The following is a 24,724-nucleotide window of genomic DNA, read 5'->3' on the forward strand; positions in this document are numbered from 1 at the left end:
CACAACCCAGTGAATTATATGAAAAAAAAATAAATAAAGAGAAAGAAAATTAATACTGGGGGGCGGGGGATAATCTTGGTTTAGAGGGCGCTAAAGCAGTGGTAAGAGGGGGATTAAAAACCTGTCCTGGGGAGTGGCTGTCAGGGGGCTGCTGCTTTCTTCTGTCCAAGCACGGTAGCAGTGGTGGCCCCAGGGCACCCCACTGCACCCCGCTGCTGGGCACCCCTGTGCTCAGCAGCCCAGACCCTCCCACAGCCCCTCCGTGTCTTTCCTCCTCAGGTCTGGCTGGCTTCGCTCGGCTCTGCCCCGGAGATCAATACGAGGTATGGCTGGGTGGGTTTACGGTTTGTTTAATAGAGAAAGAATCAAAAGGAAGGCAGGTTTCTGCTGCTTTTTACCTCGCAATGAATAAAGCCTTTTCACATCAGCACCCCAAGAAACAGCTATAATTGTCGTCCCTGTATATGCTCTGAAAAACCTTGTAGTTCTTTTCATGTCTGCCTATGTCAGGGCATCTGTCAGAAGACCTGAAAATTACATTCAGAGCACTGGGTGATGGCCATTCCAAGGACTACAAGCTTTTTTATTTTTTTAAATTCTAAAAAATTATATTAAAACAAACAAACAAGTAAAAAAAAAGTTTAAAAAAAGCAAAACCTGCTTATCTTTTGTCTCCTTCTCACTGTCTTATTCATGATAAATGCTTCTTATTTCCCTGAAAAAGAAGTGTGTGCCCCATCCCATGCACACAGAGCAAATTGAACAAGTCTTTGCAAGCATCCTTTACTGAATGCTTAGACTTTACTTCATCATAAAGCAGAATAGCAGAAAGACATAGAAGAATCATTTCTTGAGACCCAGATGTTACCTGCTCTGAGGTAACGTCAGGATCTCCAGTCACTGCAGCATTCCAGTGGAGAACATCAAGAGCAGGTTAATTGGAGGTGGATTAAAATGAAAGTCTCCAGCTCTATGCAGAACTGAGCTAACCCTGCAGGAAATTTGCAGGAGCTGTAGGTGTAGGAAAGGCCACAGGGACTTTCATCCTGCCCCTGACAAATCTTCTGCTTCCCCCACTGCTGCTTTCCCTGTAAAGACAGTTAAAACTCCTGCAGCTTCTTTGTTATTAGTCATCTATTACATGAAGGTGAAAGTTGGGGTGAGGGGTGCCTTGCCCAAAGGAGTCATTAGGAGAGCTGAGAGGCAGAGGTTCTGCAGGACAGACCTTCTCCTTCTGGCTCGATGGGAAGCAGAATGGCAGCACCTGCGCCACTAACCCTTCCAACCTATTTCAGACCCTTTCCCCTGTTCTGTTTCTGGTGTTTGTGCATCGAGGGACCAGATTTCTCAAGAAAATAAGAGGATTTTTCTCTTCCAGATTTTCATGCGTTATGGTCGCCAGCGATGGAAACTGAAAGGCAAGATAGAAGTGAATGGCAAGCAAAGCTGGGATGGAGAAGAAATGGTTTTCCTCCCTCTCATTGTTGGACTGATCTCCATTAAGGTACACATGCAAGCAAGGCAGGAGTCAAGAACCTGCCTTCTTGTGTGCGATCAGCAAAAACACAGCAGATCATCATTAAACTCTTCAGAAATGAGCCATCATTAGTATTTCCAACACACCTACTGAAATGCTATAGTATTGTCCAATCTAGATGCTGCAAGACTGTAATCAGTTGGGCAGTCCTGTGGGAGAGGTTGTCCTAAATCTGCTTAGACTGGTGTCATAACCATACTAACACAGGCCTTGCCTCACATCGCTCTCCAGCAGCTCAGACTATTTGCACCAAAGCAAGGGAACACTGGGAACCTGTTTTGCTAACAGCATTCAGGAAAACAACAGCAACACAAAACCCAAACCCAAAAAATCCCACTGCTGCTGAGTTTGTTTAATACTGCTCAGATAAGAGAGCAGCATCTGCTGATCTGGAGAAATAGACAAGTCTCTCATTTGAACACAGGTAGGGGCCGGTTGGGCATAAGCTGGAACAGCCCTGAGGTCCAGTCCCACTCTCCTGTGCAGAACGGCAGCGCTACAGTGTGAGGTAGCAGTGCTGTGAGGTTTCTGCTCACAGTGAGATGGGGGCCTGTAGAAAAACCTCTCTGACTTTTTGGCAGCTTCCTAGAGCACAGCAGGTCCCAAAATTTCTTAATGCCTGCAAGCTTCTCCTTTCTTCTGGCTCTGTGCCCCATTCCCCAGGGAAAGAGCAATTTCTGCAACTCCTAGCAGTCAGCAGTGATTTTTCCTCCCAGACCAGAGTCCTTCCACCATGGCTTCATCCCCTCATTACTCCAGGCTTCCACACACAGTTTTCTGCTGGCTGAAGGTCCATGCACACGTGTGCTTTCCTTCCATCAAACCTCCAACCCAGAGATATCCATTCCCTGACCCCTGTCTAGAAATTGCTGCTAATAATTATGCCAGGTGTCTTTGCTTAGGCAGCTTAAACAGGGGAGTGTCCTGAAAGTCTCATGGGAAATGTCCCACTTAGAGACTACAAAACCTTCATGAAAAAAATGCAAGCAATTACAAAACCACCGACAAAATAATCCCAAATATGTGAGACAGTAGGTTTTCATAGACAGCCAAGTTGTGACACAAGGTGACTCACTCTCCCTAATCTAACACCACAATTTTTAGAGGGAAGTTTAGGAGATAATCCTTTCTTGTAGTACATAAGAGCTACAAATGAGAGTCCCAGTACTATTAAGGTTAATGTGCATATTCTCACTCCTTTTGGACTCTCTCCAAAGACTTTCACATAACTTTCAAGCAAGTAGCCAAAGGTTTCTTTGTGTATTGGAGCTGCATATATAACTGTCCCTCTAACTTTTCAGACAGATATATTTGTAAGTATCAATAGTGCTTTACTCTGCTCTTACTATAAAAACATATGGAGGTTGTTCCTCGCCAATAAATCTGTGGAAGTCCTCAGCAAAGGCCATCGTAGATGCAAACAATTACATGGCTTCAGAATTACAGGAGACGAACACATGGAAGAGAGCTCTCCTGGGAATTACTAAGTAGTCCAGTTACATCAGGAGATTGCCTGCCATGAAAATCGTCAGTTACTGGGAGAGTACTAGATGGGAAAACATCCAATATGCTCTCCCTCTTCTTACTCTCCCCTTGGGCTCCGCTGATGGTCACTGCAAAAGACTAAATACCAAGGCCGGACAGCCCCTTGGTCTGAGCCAGCATGGTTGTTCTCTTCTGACACTCATAAAAACATAAAGAAAATATAGAAGCATGATCATATTGCAACTATATATTTGTTTCAAAAAATAAATCTGATTTTTCCCCTAAGTGATGAAAATGCAACAAACATAGTCCTATTTTGGAAGCCTTTTAGCAAGGGGTCCAGCTCAGAAAATCAAAACCATTGCTTTGTAATTAAAGATTGCAGTGCCTTGTGTGGTCCCAGGTATCTTGTTCTTGTCTCTTACAGGTCACAGAAGTTAAAGGACTTGCCACTCATATCCTTGTGGGAAGTGTTACCTGTGAAACAAAAGACTTGTTTGCAGCTCGGCCTCAGGTGGTTGCAGTAGACATTAACGACCTTGGCACAATAAAGCTGAATCTTGAAATCACCTGGTAGTAAGTAGAGCCGTCTGGTTGGTCACTGGGTCAAGCAGTTGTAAAAATTAAATCAAAGAGAAAACATCCATGTGGTCTCTTCTCTACTTTTTGCTCCCTGCTGAGGGCGATAGGGAAGAAATTGTGGCCCAGGTTTGGGAGATGAGAATTAGTTCATGGTGAGCCACAGGTTACCTGTGGCAAATGGGTTTCTGTGTAGGTTCAGCTGTTACAGTACAAGTGGTGAGTACTGACACCATGAGGCATGTGAAACAGATAGGGATGAGAGATCATAGAATTGCCTGAAGTGTATACTTCTTCTCCAAGCTCAACAAAGCAGCATAACCAAGTCCTCATATATTCATTAAAGTTTTTTAATATTAGTGTGAAGTTCCATGGGGTTGCTCTGGTTTTACGCTGGCATAGCCAAGTGCAGAAGTTGGCCCATCTTTAAAAGCTGGCTTAAAAGGGCTTCATACACCATGAAGGTGGTGGCAAAACCAGCATTGTCCATTGTAAGTGCTTAGGCACATGATTTAGTGTTAGATTTATGGTTGGACTCGATGATCTTAAGTGTTTTTCCAACTAAAATGATTCTATCATTCTATCTGCGTTGGTCAACATAGATGAGCTGATGGTGTTAGGATCCAAACACAATTCTCATGGCACTTTAACAAAATCGATAACTGTCATTCCTCAAGAAGCATTGATGCTTTTGGCTTTTACAGTCATGTATGCTGTTTCTTGTAATGCAATAAACATAAAGCCAGCAAAAACAGCTACTGGTGTCTTTTATAATGCAACGAGCTTTATTATAGTAGAGCAACTTTTTCATTAGTATGTGTGACACTTGTCAGCTCAAATCCGAGAATACTTTTCATGTGAGAAGAATAACATCAGACTATGCTACATAAACGATTTCCGAGAGTAGAATACTTTTATCAGAACTGAAAACCACACTTCTGAGCCTGCTGTCTAATTAACGACATTTTCTTCTGTTAAAAAACTTGCCACCTCCAGGTTTTGATGTGCTAATAAACGACCTTTTCAAAAATCCTTTCCATGGACCTGAAATTCCTTCTCATTCAACCTAACAACGTTTTGTTTTGTTTTGTTTTTTTCTGCTTTTGTGCCTGTAGCCCCTTTGATGTTGAAGATTTGACCCCATCCACAGGAAATGTGAGCAAGGCATCTGCTCTCCAGAGAAGAATGTCCATGTATAGCCAAGGCACTCCAGAAACGCCAACCTTCAAGGACCACTCATTCTTTGTAAGCTCCGTTTGGCTTCATGTTTACATAATGAGAAGCCCTAGAGCAGTTCAAACACTGCAAATGCTTCATTGCTTTACATGTCTAAGCTTTTTTCCCCTGGTTTGAGCAGGTTACCCATACAAATACTTACAAAGCAAGTGCATTCCTAGCTGCTAATCCTAAAATGTGACTATGATCCTGGCATGTTTGAAACTAAGTGGCCAATTATTGCATACCTATTCTTCTTGCCTGACTGCTATAATACTTGAATAATCTTTATGAAATGTGTGTTCATTTTGTAACTGTAGCAACCGTTCTAGAACTAGTATTTTTAATGCATCCCATGGTCAAATTTGCCCCTGTACCAAAGATATTGACAGGGTGCTCTTACATTTTGCATGAATCAAATTCTGAATGCTTAATCAAGACTGTGTATTAAGCTGAATAGGCCATCTGTACAGATACGAATTTTACAAGCGCTGCATCCCATGCCTGTAATTTAGTATTTTGCTACAAAACATTCCTTTAACTTGCCCTCCCTTACACCCTGTTTGCTTTAACTGTTGAAGAAATGGCTGCATCCCCTGCAAGACAGGCCAAAGTTGACAATCTTAGATGTTCTGCAAGACACTTTCTTTGACAAGCTTCGTCGCAGTCATTCTTTTAGTGACCTGCCATCGCTCAGGCTAAGCCCAAAAGCAGGGCTAGAGCTATATGTGAGTCCTGGATTTGGTTTGGTGAAGGGTGTTTTTGGTCCCCGTGTGGCACCTCCATTCCCACGCATGCTTCTTGTGTTGTTCTCTGTTGCAACTCACTTATTTTGCTGACTGATTAGAGGAGAGAACATGACTGTGAGAGCCCATGCTGCTCGCATTAAATCAAAGTTCCTTTTGGTTTCTGCAGGGATAATGATCAGAAGCCAGCTATCTGTGGGCAGAGAGCAGGGCAGGAATACAAGTCAGCATGATACTTAAAAATGGCCTGCTACACTGATTGGTGTTATACATCTGCCTAGTAACATGATTTTCAGATGCTAAAAGCAAACCCCCATCAGGGAAAAGAAGAAATGAACCTTTCAGTATAATTATGTTTAGGGAAAAAAGCTGCTAATAGTGCTGGGGAAAAAAAAAAATGCAAGTTTTGGACATTTTAATCTTATGCACCATACCAACATGTAAATGCCTACAGTTCTTTCCAGCAAATTGTCAGCAAAATAGTAGTTGCCTTTCATCTGTGCTGTGCAATTCCATGAGTTGGTCACTTAACAAAGTGAGATTTGTAGGTCAGATAGGCAGGTTGTGACTCCTATAGTGATTTTTCCCCATAGGTCAGTCAGAGAGATGAACATATATATATATATATATGCTGCGATCTTTTTCGAGTCTGTATACACTGGTTTTCTTCTTAAATGATCAATATTCTGGTCAATACACCACCACACAAATTCTTCTGTTTCATTTCAGCAGAAACATCTGTTCAAAAGGACTCCTATGTAACTCATGTTCAACAATTTTTAGAGATACCCATGCCATACACAGAACATACTTTCAACAGAAAAGAAATAGCATAGTAATATCACTATTAAAATGCCATGACACTAGAGAAACTTTTGGAGCAAACTGTGTTAAATTTTAGGGACTGCTATTTTAGAAGTCAGAAAATAAATACAATGGAAAACTATAATGGATATGAAAATGCAGCCAAGGTGGCTTAAGTACAACCCCATTAAAAAGACACATGCCACAGGAACTGGAGCAGTACAGTGGAAAACTGGTAGGACGAGCAAAATTTGGGTCTCTGTTCTGGGACTCACTTCCTAGAGCTCTCTGCTTAACAGAGAGATGCTGAGCTTGGGTTTTCCAGCAGTTTTCCTGCTGAAATCAGGACCCGTGCCAGATGAAAGCAGAAATTGGATTTGAAATATTTTTCCCATCTCTCAAGTCTTGAATGCTTCTTTAATCTTTCTCCTTGCATTTTTGCTTCCTGGGCACATACTGTATTGTTTCTCTTTCCACGGCTACATGAAAAATATTTTCTCTCTTCATCACCTTTTCAGTCGAATTTGCCAGATGACGTCTTTGAAAACGGAACTGCCACCACCGAGAAGCGGCCTCTCTCTTTCACTTTTGGCGACCTGCCTTACGAAGACCGCGTGCCCCCCGCCAACGCAGCAGAGTCCTCTTCTGCTCATGTCAGCTCCAGCCCTGACATCACGGCCACCCCCACCCAACACCGAGCCCTCACGTCCTCCAAGAGCTCAAGCCTGGACTGCAGCAGCAGCGACTCCCGCAGAGATTCTGTTGCTGAACCCAAGGACCTGCCATCCCAGGGAGAGGGAGCAGCGGTTGAGAACAAGGTCACCCCAAGGGCAGCTCCTGATGTTTGCCAAAAAAACTCTGACGCTGGGAGCGATCGTGTCTTTGTAGAGACAAGCGTCCCGGTGTCTCTGCTGCAGGACACGGATGAAGGTTCGGAGCTTAAGCCTGTGGAGCTGGATACCTACGAGGGCAACATCACGAAGCAGCTGGTGAAAAGGCTAACGTCGGCAGAGGCAACCGTGACCCCAGAGAAGCTGCCGTGTGAGGGATCCATTAGTGGGGAATCAGAAGGATATAAGTCTTATCTCGATGGAAGCATTGAAGAAGCCTTGCAAGGGCTTCTCTTAGCTCTTGAGCCACATAAAGAGCAGTATAAAGAGTTTCAGGACCTGGACCAAGAAGTGATGCATCTGGATGACATCCTAAAAGTGAGTACGTTTTTGGAAAATACTACTCTAAAGAAAATCTTAGCAGGTAGGATCTCCTCCCCTGCCTCACAAACATCAAAGTAGGCTTTTTGGAGATCAGTAAAATTCCTTAGTTGCAGTAGATTTGCTCCTGCTTGGAGCATCCTGTCATAGTGTTGCATTTTTAAACTGGTCTGCAACATGCTTACTATAGCCTTGTATCCCCAAGCAATGGACCTTTTAATCTACTGGAAACTTGGGGGAAAGAGAAAAAGGTGCAGTGGCAGAGGGGTAATTAAATTATAACCTTCTGTGAAGAAACCACTTGTGAACCCATTGCTTGTGCCATAGTGGAGACCAGGTTATATCCAACCTTCCGTTTTTAAAATCTATGAGTCAAATCCTCAGTGGGCGTACTTTAGGATACTACCCCTGAACTCCGTGGAGCTATGCAAAATTAACACCAGCTGAGGATCAGGCCTTGTAGCCATAGAAGCTGAATTTTCTAAATTGCCAGAGATTTAGAAGCACAAGTCTCACTGAAGGTTGCTGTCCTTACATTACTTAGGCTTTTCCCAAGCCTTTTTCTTTTCCCTCATCCATTTTTAAAATGAGAAACATCTTGTCATTACACCAGGATGGACATAACATGTTGAAAAGTATTATAGAAAGAAGAAAAGAGTTTTGCATGTGTGTTGTTAATAAGTTTACTGCCGATCACTGTGACTCATATCTCCTCCATGAATAATAACTCATGACGCATTACTGTGCAAAGAGTATTATATGGGCAATAATCATTTCAAATGCTTCATATTCATATGCAAGTTGGTCTGCTAATCATTTAAGCCTCATCATTTAAAAACATAGCTGATGAGGAAGGAGGGAAGCATTTATCCTTCAGCATTATCTTTTTACAAAGAAACTTTGTTAACATCTTTGTTTCCATTGGTGTTTGCAGCTGCATGGTACTTTCCTGAATTAAGTGCTTTTTTGACAGCCTGCAGCCCCCGTTTCTTGCATTATTTCCCAAGGGTATTTGAGCAGGCAAAGCTACCATTGCTATAATTTTTTAACTTCTTGGCTGCTCTGCAGCTTGTACAAATAGGTCAACTATCCAAACAGCAGAGGGACAATGGAGACTGTTTATTTACACTCCTTTTATCAGAAATTAAAAGGCACAGACATGGCATGCAGGGGAAGAGAGAGAATGGATGTGTGCATGCAGGACTCCTGCACACTGGAGAAGGACGCCTTTTCCAGATCTGCTTTATGTCCGTGTGCTGCCTATTGATCAGCTTGCAGACCAACGCTCAGCATCACCAGCAGCCCTGCTGGGCTCCCCATGCACAAAGGTTGAGTTGGAATCCAGCTATGGCTGAAGAAATCATTCTTGGCTGTATCAGATGGGCAGAGGAAAGGAGAAGCCCACATCTTGCTGTTTGCTTTTGCCTGAAGAAGCTGCACTAGCAGCCCTGAAAGAAATGGTAGCTAAAATCATCGGTGCTGCTGAGGAAGCGGGATACAGCACCCATCTGTGTCACAGGCGTGGTGGGAAGTGTGTTTGATGAGCTACTGACCACACAGACAGCTTAAGGTGTCAAGCATCCTAAGTACTAATGTATGACCATTATAGCATTAATGAATTGCACACCAAACTCCACGCCTCCTCAGTTCTAGAGGATACGGTGCCAAGTCTGAACTCAGAGGCCAAGGCATTTCTTTCTACAAGCCAAGACAAAGTCCTGGCATCTGCCTGGGCCTGGAAGATGCAGTTTGTGGAATGGCAGTGGTGGCTCCTGGTGGTTTCTGATCACATAGTGAAGTCATTGCACAAACTGATGGAGGTGATCCCTCAAGTTACATTTGATCCTGCAAGGTGGCCCTGGAAGCAACTCTACAGGCAAGTCTGGATGAATCGCCACATGGGACCAAGGCCTTTGATACTTTCTACAGCAGCAGCAAGGCTTCCATCGCATTTCTTCCCAGCAGCAAGATGCCATGGCTTCTCCCCTCTCCAGCACTGTTAATTCCTGAGTTATAGTACTGCCTTTCTCTGTCACCTAGGAATCCAACACGTGACTGCCTTTTCCTTGATAAGCCATGTGGCTTCAAAGGCCATCTCATTCCATGGTTAAATCTGCAGATATGGCACCAAATCCATCCCTGGCTAAGCTCAGTTGGAGTTACATCTGGAATAAATCCGACAGTGCCATTGGATACATATAACTAGAAAAGTGATTATGGAATGTGCCTTCTGCTTTCAACTTCCAGTGCGTTAATTGCCATCTCTCCTTTTGGAGGATGCTGAAAGCTGTGTCACTTGGATTCAAGATGCACTCCTTGTTTCTATAAAACACACCAAATTTTGCCTTTGAGGGTTTTCCTTTGGTGAACAAAGCGGGTAGGATGGGGATGGGAGGAGGAAGGGAAGGGTTTTCCACTTCTCAGGCTTTGATTGTATATGCTATGAATATGAAGGTTTGAAATGAAACATCCAATAAAATGAAGTTTTAAAAATAAAAATGAAGAATTTGAAAGTTTTAAGCTTTATCTTTTTTTTTTCCTTTTCTTTCAGTAGTAGCTAATATCTGGGGTTTTCATTGGTTCATTCTGCCTTTGCAGTGCAAGCCAGCAGTAAGCCGAAGCAGGTCCTCCAGTTTAAGTCTAACAGTTGAAAGTGCTTTAGAAAGCTTTGATTTCCTGAACACTTCTGACTTTGATGATGAGGATGGTGGTGGTGTGGAGGTTTGTAATGGTGGAGGAGGTGCAGACTCAGTGTTTTCAGATACTGAGATTGAGAAGAATAGGTAAGTTTGTAGTAACTGCCAGCTGTGCTTACGCCAAACTGATACCTGAGCTCTTTGTCGCTAACAGCGGTTCCTGGTGCACACATTACTCAAGGAAGACTGACTAATGCTTGATGAGTTATAGGGTCAGAGGTTCCCTGTGGCTGCTGCATACAAAATCTTTAGCTTCCAGGATATTTTTTTTTCATTTTCAAATATACGCAATCTGTCCTCCAAAGGAAAAGTGTAACTTAATTTAAGCTGACATCAATACTGGCAGAGCCTCTTCCTTGACATAGGTTTGGACCTGGATTTCTTTGGATGTAATTACTAATTCCACTGTGGTTTTTCCCCCCTCCCTTTGTCTTTTCTCTCTAGCCGAATGAGTCTTTGCAGTGGATTAAGCTTGTCAGTAACAATAACACAGGGCCAGATTTAAGCAGCATGGTGTAGGTTTCCTTTGGAATGTAAGAGTGATGACTGGTACTCTGTTCATGGCCCTGCGTGTTACCTGCCCTTCTTTCATCACTTCTGGTCTTTCTGAGATTAAAAAAAAAAAAAAGAAAAAAGCTGTGGTGTTTGTGCCGTGGTCTGCCATTGTCGTGTGACCTTAAGATGCTGTGTTTCAATCATTAGATCCTAAAAGCATGTTTGCATCCTCAGAGCTGGCATGATGCTGAACAGGCACATAAGTGGCACTAGAGCTGGGAGAAAAAAGAACATTGTTCCCTCACAGCTTTCCAGCTAGGAAGCTGTGCTTCTCACAGCTTCTTGTGGCTTGTTTAAAACAGTTCTGGGTGCAAACAAGCAACCATCATGCAGGTCCCATCATCTCACTGCATATCCTCTTTCCAGAATAAGACTTAGTGGGAAGAAAAACTTGGAAAATTGTGTTGCTTGCTGAACTGGCACTCTGAGCTTAGTTCAATCTGTGTTGATTTAAGGATCTGGCTTTAACTAGGCACTTTAGCATAAATTTAACTTAAGCAGCAAAAAATTAAGTTAGTTATAAGCTAACTTAGAAAGGAACTGAAATCTTTTAAGTTAAAGTAGAAGTTAAAATTTCCCTTCTTCCCTTCTGGCTCATCCCTGGACAGTGTAGATTCCCACTTCCATTTTTAGATGTGTAAGTGTGTGACTGAGTGTAAAGACTGCAAGTGTTGAAACTTCTGAACTTGCAGCCAAGTATACTTGCCATCTGGGACTGACCCCAGCCTTTGCATTTAAACATAGGGAGGACCATTTGGACAAGAAGACAATGTTGGAAATAATGATTTAAAACACAGTGAAACTAGCTTTACACTCTTACAGAAATGACTGGCAAAGTAAACTGTACACGTTGTGCCTAAAACAGCATATGAAAACATCATGTCTCTTACTCTAGCAGTGGTTTTCCTTTCCTTCTGCAATGAGCATTAAATCTGGCACCAGGAGGACACCGAAAGCACAGAGCTGTTCTTAGCAGCTGGGTGCTTGGGATGGCACAAATTCTAACGGTGCTTAACCCAGAGCACTGGGGAGATAATTTACCAACAGGTGGGAGAAAACACTGTCACCACCAAGTGACAGTAACCAGAGGTTAACAAGACCTGCTGGTGAGGGCATCGCATGGCTGGATGCAAACTGGTCAGGGGACAGAGAGCTGTCCCCTCGGCAGGGACAGCCCTTCCGCGCCCGGCCAGAGCAGCACTGCTCCTTGGTGATATGATGTGTTCATCGCGAGGTTTCTGGCTGCTTTCGGCTCTTTTGCTGCTCTCGTTGCTCGTCGTCTTGAGTGAGCGTGTGTGTGTGTCTGTGTGTCGGCCGCAGCGGCGGGCCCTGCACTGACCTCCCTCCCTCGTCCCTCCCCAGTTACAGGACGGAGCACCCAGAAGCCAGAGGCCACCTGAGCGAAGCTCTCACCGAGGACACGGGTGTGGGCACCAGCGTGGCCGGCAGCCCTCTGCCTCTGACCACCGGGAACGATAGCCTCGATATCACCATAGTTAAGCACTTGCAGTATTGCACGCAGCTCATTCAGGTACCAGACCCAGCTCATTTAGGGCACATATTTCAAAATCTTCCCTGCAGGCACTAGTGTGACTGCGATGTGGGGTGTGTGCAGGCTGGCAAGGTCAGATAGACTCATAGAATCATAGAACAGTTTGGGTTGGAAGGGACCTTCAAAGCTCATCTAGTCCAACCCCCCTGCCATGAGCAGGGACATCTGCAACTAGATCAGGTTGCTCAGAGTCCCGTCCAGCCTGGCCTGGAATGTTTCCAGGGATGGGGCATCTACCACCTCTCTGGGCAACCTGTGCCAGTGTTTCACCACCCTCATTGTAAAAAATTTCTTCCTCCTGTCTAGCCTGAATGTCCCCTCTTTTTATTTAAAACCAGCGCTGCTCGTGAGCAGCAGTGAGCCACAGGGCTGGGACAGCCATCATGATGGGGTGAAGGTGACACTAGAAAACGTTCCATCACTTCTGTACTGGTCCATCTCACAGCAGAGACCTGATGTGCAAACTACAGGGAATTTTGCAGGTGCTGCCCGGCAGGACTGATGCGCAGCGCAGCAGATGACAGGGACAGCCCCCGCTCTGGGTTACGAATGTCCACTAGCTTCACCGGGATGTCCTCAGTGAGATTGGTCCCTGGTTAAGGCAGCCCGTGTCTTCAGAGGTAAAACAGAAGCCCATGGCCCCACTGTTTAACCAAGCCCCAGACAAGGCTGTGATTTTCAGGAGCAGAAACTAATTTCTGCACGTGAGCTGGAAAGATTGTCTGCAGCATGCACAGTGAAGGCAGCGCATGACAGCCCCCTGGGACATCAAAATTGTCTATTTGTGCGCACAACTAACAAGCGCAACCTTTTAGAGGGCTTCCTTTCAGAGCCCAAGCACGGAAAATGTGATTTTAACCCTCCAGCAAGCCACTCTAGCAAGTGAGGGCATCAGGGTTTTCCTGATGAATCAAAACGTACTGCAGCTTCCTCTTTGCAATTATTTGGATCTTCCATCTTAGACATAATTAGCTTTATTTTCCCAAAGGTCCACTGAAACAATACAGAGCAAGTTTGATTCCAGCACCCTTAGTGCTGAGCTGGACACTCTGCTGGCTCACGAGTATGAGAAAAAGGGAAGTTTTTGGCTTAAATACAAGAGTACACAGTAAATATGCAGCTGGGGGAGGCGAGCTTGAACTATGTCCACACACGGAGCATATTTGATATGAACAATATTTACATGGAATGCTGAAGAAAATGCAGATGTCAGCAGCAGGGAGTATTAGCAAGGAAAAAGAACCAAATTAATAAAGACACCTGAATAGTTGATCAGAGCTGAAACGGAGTGGAGAAGGAGTGACCTGTAGTCTGCCTCCAGGCAGATATGTCCTCAAAGTCCATGGCCTGTGTTATATGAAAGTCAGATTAATATTATTTTCTGGCTTTAAGGCTTATGATAATGGATTCCTTCAGCTTTGCAGTGTGTATAAATCAGAAATTAACTTATGCAAATGGCTGCTCGGATACTCGATGGGCTTGGATCTGAATGTAGGTGTTAAAGATATAAGCAGCAACACATGTCAACCAGGACAATAAAATTTCCAAGAGACAAAAAACTTTTGAAGTTAAGGAGATCACAAGGTTTCAGGCAATAAATTTGCCATTGCAGTTCTTCATGCGCCAAGTGTTTTGAGGCTTTTGTTTTCTTCTGAGGTTTAGGGGTTTTTTGGTTTTTGTTTGTTTGTTTCGTTGTTGTTGTTTTGGTTTGGTGGGTTTTGTTTGTTTAGTTTGGTTTTTGTTTTGTTTTTGTCTGTTGTTTGTGGAGTTTTTTTCTGTTCAATGACCTCTTCCTATCTGTCTTCACCAGCAAATTGTGTTCTCCAGTAAAACACCATTCGTGGCAAGAGGCCTCCTGGATAAGCTGTCCAGGCAGATCCTCGTGATGGAGAATATTGCGGAGATCACCACTGAAAACTTAGGAAACATCGCCTCCCTTACTGACGGTAAGAGAGAAGTTGGGGGGCAGTTATTGCTAAAAAGAGTTTGTTTGGGCATGTGCGCCTGCTGAAATAGTCGCTGTGCAGACCTCACCATCGCTACAGGAGATGCCAGCATAGTAAGGTCAACTCACAGTTACCAGAAGAGGTAGCAGTGAGTAGAGTTGGTCAGAGGCCTTATTCTATTTGCAGTGTTGGTATCCAGAAATAAGCAGGTGAGAAGAGAAAGGACTTATCCTGCTTGATATACAGAAGATGCACAGAGGTCATTGCTGCAGTGGAGTGGGGATGCTGCCATCTCTGAGGAGCCAAAATCTTCCACCTCTCTTTCCTGAGGAAAAACGGGATCTGCCTTTATACTATCAGAGGCATAAGACATCTCCTCAAACAGTTTATCCAAAAGGCTATTTTTAGTCATCTCTGTGGAGAACTATTTAGATATTTGGTGTTGTGTCTATTTTAAAACCTTGAAAGAGTTTGACAAACACTTAGTTACTCACCCTTGTGAACATTCTGGCAGGATAGGTAAATACACCATGGTCTATTTACTTTGTTTATCAGAAAATTGAGGAAAAATTGAGTGACTTACTCAAGGCCACAGAGCAGTGCTAGGACAGGGACCAGTTTTGTGCAGACCATTTGCACGATTCCCCTGGTATTTCATGGTATTTAAAAGGATGAGATGTCAGTGCCCAGAATTGAATCAGGAGTAAATTTTCTCACATCCTACCAGGGGAAACAGAAAAACAAAAAATGTGTTATGAGCTTGGGGTGAGCCCGTGATCATGCTCTGTGAAGGTAATGGCACAGGGTGACCCACCAAGCAGCAACTGTCCATCATTGGACTGGGGTGAGATTTCCTCCACTCTTATAATCTTTTCTCTTCTGGAAGCTGATGTGTCCAGCACGGCTTAGTTTCATCATTCTTTTTGTTTCCTCCTCCAGCTATTCCAGAGTTCCACAAGAAACTATCACTGCTGGCTTTCTGGATAAAGTGTACTGGCCCTTCAGGAGTGTATCACACGTCTGCAGACAAGATGATGAAGCAACTGGATATCAATTTTGCCACCACTGTGAATGAGGAGTGTCCAGGACTTGCAGAAACAGGTACCAAGTGCTGCAAAAAAATCGTGTTGGTCATCAAAATCGAGAACAGTTGTATACTGGGCTTTACTCAACCTTCATTTATTTGTTTTCTAACCCCTTGGAGACCTGTTTGGCCATGGCTCCAAGATCTCATTCAAAAACTAACCCCACAACTCTTGAAACAGTTTTGGCCAAAATAATCAGATCAGAATAGGACAAAAAGGTGAGGTCAGCAGAAAACAAAATATTGTTTTAAGGTTTATGAGCTAATCAGGAATAAGTCTGTTCCAAAATACAGGTTTGTAAGTAACTCAGTGAAGTAGGAATCCTGTCACTTAATTTTATGTGTCTATAATGTCCATTCGCCATTACAGTTCACTGGGATGGAATTAATATGCATCCAAGTGAGTCTATCTGAATATATAGGTTCCTATTTGGAGTGAGATGTACCACATTTACCAGCTCTCCCTGGGCTAGAACAGAGATATAGGGTGACTTCCTCAGATATGGGCACCTGCATTGCCCTGGATAGTGTTTTTCTTCCTGCTCTGCACTACAGCTCTCACAGACAGTGCCTCAAACTGGCTTTCTGCATGCTACATGCTCATGCAGGAACATAAAACAAGTAAAGCCAAATCCTGCGTCTGTGCGCACCTCCCCTGCTTCAGCAGCGTTGCGAAGATGCAACTGGCAGTGCACGTGGGTACGTGTTTAGCGATTCAGGGTATCGTTCGGGTAGAAAGGATGCTGTATCAGATAGGAAGCTGCACTATCCATCCATAAACTGGCAGAGGTTCATCCTTACAAAGATGTCCCCTGGTGCTGAGAGCTAGACAGGGAGAAGGTCTGTCTAGCTTCTAACCACAGTTGATGGAAAGCATCTGGCTTTGCAAATATGTTTGTTTCTGTCTTTGAAGTGGAAACGTGGCATTTTACCATCAGCTTTTGCCCTCTCTGACGCTTCCCTTTTTCTGCGGTGCCTGCAGTCTTCAGGATCCTGGTGTCTCAGATCCTGGACCGGACAGAGCCTGTCCTCTACTCCAGCATGTCCTCCGAGATCATCACCGTCTTTCAGTATTACAACTATTTTGCCAGCCACAGTGTTAATGACCTTGGAAGCTATTTGCTGCAGCTCGCAAAAGAAGGTAGGATATCTAAATTCTGGTGGCTAACAGGGGAGTACATTGGTGTCCTTCTGAGCTCAGCACAAATCAGTTCAGCCCTGAGGCTGATTTTACAAAAGAAGTAGGGAAAGGAGGCAAGAAAGTGCCTTGGATATTAAGTCTGAATGCACCTGAACAGTTATACATATAAAGGGAAAGGGGCTGATGCAGATACACCCTCAGACATTTCTGTTTCCATATTTGAATGGGAAAAAAATATGTTGAAAGAGTTAGTTTTTAGGAAGCAGCTAATAGTGGTGGGCTAGACCCAAGCTCTGCGAAGTTTTCTGTGCCCATGGCTTGGATGATGTTCCAGTCTTTCACCATCCTTTATGGAGAGACCTTCTGAAGTGCTGAGATCTCCTCAGGAGCCAAGAGATCACAGCACCTCAGTGTTTGGCAGGCTCTGCTACCAAAAGCTAAAGAGAGAAGCAGACGCTCCACAGAGCATGCTAGACTGCAATCCCTGGCAAGCCAAGTTTTCTTCTTCTCTATTGGAGAGGGAGTTTGAGGAATCTTGCCTCGTTTTCATTTTTATTTGGGCATACTGGGGAGCTTTTGCTCAAAAACCTGGAAAGAAAAAGGCATTTCAGCCCACCTCCGAAGCACATTAGCCCTGGAGTTCGGTGGAAGACATCAATCAGCCTAGGAAAAGTTCTCGCAAAGATGCCCTGGAAGGAAGTCACAGAATCACAGAATCACAGAATGTTGGGGATTGGAAAGGACCTCAAAAGATCATCTAGTCCAATCCCCCTGCCAGAGCAGGAACACCTAGATGAGGTTACAAATACACTAACAATATTGGGTTTCACTTGTTCTAGAGAAGATTTACATCTGCCAGCAGAAAATGACATTTTGACAGGTATGTCCTTAACTCTGGGCAGGCGTAAGTGCCACAGTGCACCACCTAGCCCATCTCTTCATCTCTTCTTCTGGCAGAACATCTGAGAAACTGGCCCAGACAATCCCCCATGTAGACACACTGCAATTTGGATCCATAGCAATTGCTCAGATGGGGATTTTTCATGTCCTTTGTGTGTATAGTAGAAATTGATGCTTGTTAGCAGGGAAAGGAACAGCCTGAAATACCCAGAATTTAAAATAAGTAACAAGGACCTTCCTCCTGCACTTCTAGCCTCTGTGATTCAAGTGCTTCAGTCAGTGAAAGATGGAAAACTGCAGCAAAATGTGGCCAAAATAAATTCCAACAACCTTCCACCACAGCAAGAAGTTTTGAGAGCTTTGGCTTTACTTCTCAATGAAAATAAAAATGAAGTCAGTGAGACGGTGGCATCACTTCTGACAGCTACTGCAGAAAACAGGCACTTCAGGGAGAAGGTAAGTGGCAGAAAATCACCTATCGCATAAGAGACTTGTATCATCATGACATTTTTTCTGCCAGAGTGTCTCAAATGTCTACGCATATAGAATAATCACTCCAAGTTTGATTTAAACTGTTCCTAAGGGATTTCCTGCCTAATTTTCCTGCAAATATCCAGGTCTGTTTCTGTCATGATGCCAGTCTGCTTCTACCTGTCATTACACTAAACATGTACTAACCAAAACTCTGCGAGTACTTACTGAGTGCTGTGCTCTCCAGCTATCTTCCACACTTCAGCATTTCTGCCGGCCTGCCTCAGACTTGGCTTCAGTCTAAGGCTTCAAGGCAACAGTCCCCAGCATCATCAACGTGCAAAGATGTAGGTCTGAGATTTTTTTTTTTTTTCAAAGGAGGCTGGCATCTATGGGACCTCCTATCATTTCTGGAGGGGATGGTCTGCCTTGGGTGAACACAGCTCGGCTGTGAGATCTAAGATTTGAGTCAATCACAGATACCAAAGGCAACAAGTCTCTACACTCACCCTTCTGCTCCACACAGGCAGAAATGTTTTCACTGCTTCTTTATCTGTTTTCAGGCCTTGATTTATTACTGTGAAGCACTAACCCAGCCCAACCTCCAGCTGCAGAAAGCAGCTTGTTTGGCTCTAAGATACCTCAAGGTAAGAGACAAGGAATTCAGTTGTGGCACTAGGCTTTACTTAAAAGAATGGACATCTGTGAGGTACAAATAATAGAAACTACAATAGCAGCAGCAGCAGTGCTTTTGTTTTGTATTGCTGCGCTGCCTCCTTTTACAGGTACTGTGCTGTCTGGGAGTGGTTTAGAATCTTTGTTTCAAAAACAGCTGGGCTCTGTGGCAATGACAAAGCTTTTTCCTCTCTCATATTGATTTTGGGAGGCTTACTTCCATGCTACAGAGAAAAAAAATATTCATCTGCAGAGTACTGACTGAGAGGGGAAAAGATCGTCCTCTCTCAGGATAAAATTAGCTGTAATGCATCTGGTTTTCAGCGGGAGAAGAGAAGGGGAGAGACAGGTCGCAGCTCATTTTGTGACACCACACAGAGCGGCTGTAAGCAGCAACTACAAACCATATGGACAAATAGCTGGTACATCTGGGTGCTACAGCTTCAGCTAGTGTCTGGTACCATTTCTGCACTCCCATGACAAGAAGGAAAAATGCTTCTTTTGTTTTGGCTGTACAGAGCCATGGGAAATAGCAGTCGCCTAAGCCCAGCTGGTATGTGACACTGAGCCAAAAAAACATGTTACACCAGACAGACCCACTGCAGACTGACTATTTCTCCCTCAAAACAGGCGCCTGGAGAAGACATCTCTAAAATGTAACTTCATCCCAGACAGAACTGATAACATCCAATACATAATCCAATATTGTTTAAATACAGAAAAAACATTTTCCGCAAACAAGATGCTGGCAGGAATCTCACAGAGGCAACGGTGAAGGGCATTACACCTTTGCTGCATACAGGGTGCAGCAGGGTTTGTGATCTCTCAGGGAAAGGCAGACTGGGAACCAGTGGTGAGAACTGGTGCTAGACACATTTGACTTGAGCAGTGTCACCCCGATGCATCTCGAACAGCAAGAATGGCAGCTGCTGCAAAAAAAAACCTAGTGAGGGAAAGGACCTCCATCATTTGGGATCTTCAAATAAAAAGCTGAAGCCTTTCTGGCAGATACCATTTCAAGGATGGGAATGCTCCAACTGAGAGGTGACTGTGGATGAGCTAACCCAATGGCAGCCTCAGCCACATCAAACCACGCTGGCTGCACCAGGTCCCACTCTGCCTCTGTGTTGCTGTGGCCCCATCACTCATGTCAGCGTTTGAGCTGTAGTCATCAGTAGGCACCCACTGCAGTCTTGCCCCGAGTCAAGCACAAGCGACCGTGTTCAAGATGGGGTGGGGAGATTTAATGGCTGCAGTAGCTAAGCCCTGATTCGGAGCATTCTAGGCCTGACCTGAGCCCCTCAGGTCGACAAGGCTCACGCACATGCTGGCTCTGTGGCTCAGAGCATCTTCCATGTGCCACACAGCGCAATACCTGCCCTTCCTTTCACTCATCTCTCTTATTGTATTAAACACCTGCCAGAGACACTCTGACAGCTGCTCTCCCCAAAGGCCTGACAGTTTTGTAGGAGAGAACAGGATTATTCCTTGCTTTCTCCCCAAAATAGGAGAGGCAAGGCAGAAATGTGGAAATGTCGGTGAGTGCAGGTGTCAGTGAGGAGCTTGCAGGGAAGAGAGCGGGCTGGTCAGCCAACATGCCCCTGTAGACACACATGGGCTGGGGAGAACAGCCTTGTCAGACCTGCCAGGTTGGACAGACTCTGTGTGAAACTCATTCCCTCACCACCTCTCTCCCGTTCTTCTCCTTGCCATACCCATGCCTTGGCACGCTTGTGGCCTTGTCCCATGGACCACCACCCAGCCTACAGTCAGAAGTGGCAGACGCAGGCGGTCAGCCAGAGTTACGCATGTAGCACGTAGCGCAGGGAAATTAGAAAGGGTCCACACTGATAGCAGAAAATATGCCTTCTCCTAGATGCTCCCTTTCAGGGAAACCCCATTCATAGAATCATAGACTCATAGAACAGTTTGGGTTGGAAGGGACCTTCAAAGGTCATCTAGTCCAACCCCCTGCCATGAGCAGGGACATCTGCAACTAGATCAGGTTGCTCAGAGCCCCGTCCAGCCTGGCCTGGAATGTCTCCAGGGATGGGGCATCTACCACCTCTCTGGGCAACCTGTGCCCGTGTTTTACCACCCTCATTGTAAAAAATTTCTTCCTCCTGTCTAGCCCGAATCTTCCCTCCTTTAGTTTAAAACCATTACCCCTTGTCCTATTGCAACAGGCCCTGCTAAAAAGTCTGTCCCCATCTTTCTTACAGGCCCCTTTTAAGTACTGAAAGGCCGCAATAAGGTCTCCCCAGAGCCTTCTCTTCTCCAGGCTGAACAACCCCAACTCTCTCAGCCTGTCCTCACAGGAGGGCTGTTCCAGCCCTCTGATCATTTTTGTGGCCTCCTCTGGACCCTCTCCAACAGGTCCATGTCATTCTTCATGTCCCCACCAAGGCCCTCCCCCTGGAGTAGGAAGGGCAATACAGAGGATGGTCACTGTTTCCACACAAGGCTGTGAAATAAAACCATGGTGTATGATGCGGTGCTAATGCGGTCCTCTTTGCACTTCCCAGGCTGCTGAGAGTATTAAAATGCTGGTCACGCTCTGCCAGTCTGACAACGAAGAGATCAGAAAAGTGGCGTCTGAAACCCTGCTCTCACTTGGTGAGTTGCCTGTCTTAGAGAAGTATTTGATTTTCTTTTTTAACAAGGCAGCATGTAAGGCACCTGAGTTAGACAAATGTGAGACACTGAATCAAAACAAAACTTCACCTAGAGACTCAGACAGGTTAGAAAATATGTATTCTTAGAAATGAATAATTTTGAAATTCATGAAAATGGACCAAAAAGAGAGAAATAGAATTGTGTGAGTCTGGAAGGGGAAGTAGGAAAGGAAAAATAGCAAAGGAGAAGCTGACAAACAGAAATAATTAATAATGAATTTGAACACCAAGCAGCCTTGAGGAGACAGGACTGGCACACCGCCTGCTGCGTATCATACACCCTCCTCTCGGGGATCCCCTCCTGTCACCCCTGTAGTGCCATTAGCATTGCCCATCATTCACTGAATCTAAATTGTCATTATGTGTTTATTTGGGCAGACCCCAGCCTGCAAGTCCTCCTTGACACAGTGCGTCAGGCACCTTGTATTGACCTTCATTTGTCCTTGATACAACAGATAGCCTGTTCATTAACCTGTAACCTGGCTGCATAGCAGTGTGTGACTGCAAAGGTGGCTGCACAGTTTCAAGGCCCCAATACTTCAGCGGAACAGAAAAATTGTATTTATCTGGCCTTTAGGCTAAGCATGAATTTCCACTTCATGGTTGTGTGTCCATCTGTAACTGTAGTTAGGCAAGCTCTTCAAACATACCCTCTTTCATTCACTGGTTCAGCAGGAATTCGCTCTGCTGCTGGACATGTTATTGCTCAAGTTATAAAACAATGAGCCCAGGGACAATCTTGTAAGCTCTGGGAGATTGTACTGCCATTCTTCGAGATGACATACAGAGAACATTTTGATTCCTAACGGCCAGTTCAGCACACTAAGCTCAATGCTATCTGCAGGTGCCTATCAGTGACAGTACCTAAGAGAAAAGGAACTGAGAGACACAAATAGTTAAATTTCACATACTGCTTCCTGCTTTTCAGCAATATATAAGTAAAGATGTGGCTAGACTCACTTCTTTAAAGTGCCAGGAACTGAGAAGTGGGGAAACTTTATACTGTCCAAAGTAGAAGTGGGTAAACCTCACCTGCCTCAAGTGTATCACAGCTGCAGCTGAGACCTTGACAAGCACAATAGGTTGTTCACTGAGACAAGTGTACAGATACTGTCATCTAATCATACAAGCCACGCCTGCTTCTGTTTTACTCTAGATAAAACAAGCAAACTACAAGACAAAATTTAAAAAATAATGTGAACATTCACAGCACATTAAATTTTTCCCAGTAATTTCTGAATTTGCCTTCAAGATAAGAAATTTTAAACAGGGAAAGAAGTTACTGGCAGATCAGTAGTTTCTAACAGCAGAGAATCCAGTATATCAAATGTTGTAGGGCAGTCATAGAATAATTTAGGTTGAAAAAGACCCTTACGATCATAGAGTCCAACTGTTAACCTAGCCCTGCCAAGTCCATCTCTAAACTGTGTCCCTAAGAACCTCACCTAAATGCCTTTTAAACACCTCCAGGGATGGTGACTCCACCACTTCCCCGGGCAGCCTGTTCCAATGCCTGACAACCCTTTTGGTGGAGAAATTTCTCCTAATATCCAATCTAAACCTCTCCTGGCACAACTTGAGGCCATTTCCTCTTGTCCTGTCACTTGCTACTTGGGAGAAGAGACCAACCCCGTCCATGCTACAACCTCCTTTCAGGCAGTTGCAGACAGCGATCAGGTCTCCCCTCAGCCTCCTTTTCTCCAGGCCAAACAGCCCCAGTTCCCTCAGGCACTCCTTATAAGACTTGTGCAATGATATAATACATTATTATGCTTTAACATTTTGCGTTCAGGTGAGGATGGGAGACTGGCATACGAACAGCTGGACAAATTTCCCCGTGAATTTGTTAAAGTTGGAAGCCGCCGTGGAACTGAAGCTGCCACAGCTTTTTAGGTGGAAAAGAACCCGCCTACATTTAACAGTCATTCAAGTAGGATGGAGCTGCACTTCAGTGTGGGGAGCAGAAGAAAGACTTCAAAGAATTCTATGAGAGTGTCCCAAAATGTAGCAATTTACAGACTTCTTAAGGAAAAGCAAAATCTAAAACCCAGCTCAAGAGTTCCTATTGGCTTCTCTTTGCAGCTCATGGTGGAACAGTTGGATGCTGAGGAACTATACTTTGGTGACTGATTCATAACAAATAATGTAATTGCACTTATTCAGCCTCAACAAACTTCCGTGAGTTTCTAGAATTTGGCATCTTTGTATATTTTACTACTACGTTTCCCTCCTTGAAGTTGTCACGAAAGCTTGAGGTGTGTGATATTGTATTTAACAAGTACAAGCAGGAGGCCACCTAAGCAGGACTGCAAAGATGCTTTTTCTTCAACCCTGAGCTGTCTGCTGCCATGCAGTGTCCCCGGCAACACACCAGCAAGCAGGGAACACCACTCAGCTTTCTCAGTTTTGTCTCAGTAATGAAATACATAGCAAGTTTCTTCAAGTTTTGCCTCCAGAAACAGCATGATGTAAGCTCTGAGAAGTGTCACTTAGGTGACTCATTCTAAATGCCTCCGCTGGTCTTTTATTTCCTTTCTCTTGCCCTCCAGCAACAAGCCATCATTAATCCAGAGATTTGTGAGGGGGAAATCAAACAATCACGTAGGTTTCCAAAAACTAAATGAAAAGGTAAAGCACATTTATTTATTCAGAGGAGTGAATACAGCTAATTGCATGAGTCCCCAAAGCCATTTGGTCCTGTAAGTCACAGGCAGGATTGGATTCCGTATACTCTAATTAGTGAATCATAGCTTCTATTGAGTGATTTCAATGTAAAGAACTAGAACAGACTGAAGAGGACTTAGGAGGGAGTAATAAGCAGAGGGTGAAGAGAACATGTTCCCCCTCTCACTGCAAGGATGAAAGACAGCAAGTGCTTCAAACTGTTGATTACGAGCCTTAAGTTAACAGAGGAGGTGAATAGAATTTAACAGAAGACTGTTCCTGTACTGTGTTCATTATGCATGAAATGCTATTTAGATGTCAGTTAAAGTATCCAAATTTGCATAGGCTACATAAAAAAGATTGCAAACAATTCACATCAAAAGGAAGCCTTGTGCGCCGAAGACATTGGCAGGCAAGGGTCATTTTGTTTTGGTGTGGGGGTTTTTTGTTTTGTTTTTGGTTTTTTTTTTTTTTTTTACTGTGAATGTTACAACAATGTACATATCTGTATATTTATAAATATATATATTCTTCCTTTTAAAAAGTACATTTTGTACAGTTCAAAATGCTTACTTGTTACTGAAGGCTACAGACTCTTTGCAGGAGGCGAAATAACCATGTTATGGTTTTTATACCATGCTTATTCCATCAGCTGAATTCTTCCAAGGTGTCCTTTTGTAAAGACTTCCCCCCCCCGCCCCTTTTTTCCATTTAATTATGTGGCATTTGTACTCACCATATTTCCTATCACATTTAAGTTATAATAAATATTTTTTAACTACTAAGCA

General features: G+C 44.1%; 1 protein-coding gene across 1 annotated transcript in view; it reads left to right on the forward strand.

Annotated features, from left to right (window-relative positions):
• Positions 1-24,724, forward strand: part of RIPOR2 (RHO family interacting cell polarization regulator 2) — a 72,117-nt gene extending 47,393 nt beyond the window's left edge. Inside the window, 15 exon segments of the mRNA XM_065627440.1 lie at positions 280-323; positions 1,379-1,504; positions 3,450-3,598; positions 4,717-4,846; positions 6,885-7,574; positions 10,176-10,360; positions 12,191-12,359; positions 14,191-14,326; positions 15,266-15,427; positions 16,393-16,551; positions 17,705-17,907; positions 18,486-18,569; positions 21,123-21,213; positions 23,065-23,099; positions 23,101-24,724. Of these exon segments, the coding sequence (XP_065483512.1) occupies positions 280-323; positions 1,379-1,504; positions 3,450-3,598; positions 4,717-4,846; positions 6,885-7,574; positions 10,176-10,360; positions 12,191-12,359; positions 14,191-14,326; positions 15,266-15,427; positions 16,393-16,551; positions 17,705-17,907; positions 18,486-18,569; positions 21,123-21,213; positions 23,065-23,099; positions 23,101-23,262 (2,525 nt within the window). The 3' untranslated portion in view covers positions 23,263-24,724.

The sequence above is a fragment of the Caloenas nicobarica genome, chromosome 2, assembly GCF_036013445.1.
Source record: "Caloenas nicobarica isolate bCalNic1 chromosome 2, bCalNic1.hap1, whole genome shotgun sequence".
Taxonomy (NCBI): Eukaryota; Metazoa; Chordata; class Aves; order Columbiformes; family Columbidae; genus Caloenas; species Caloenas nicobarica.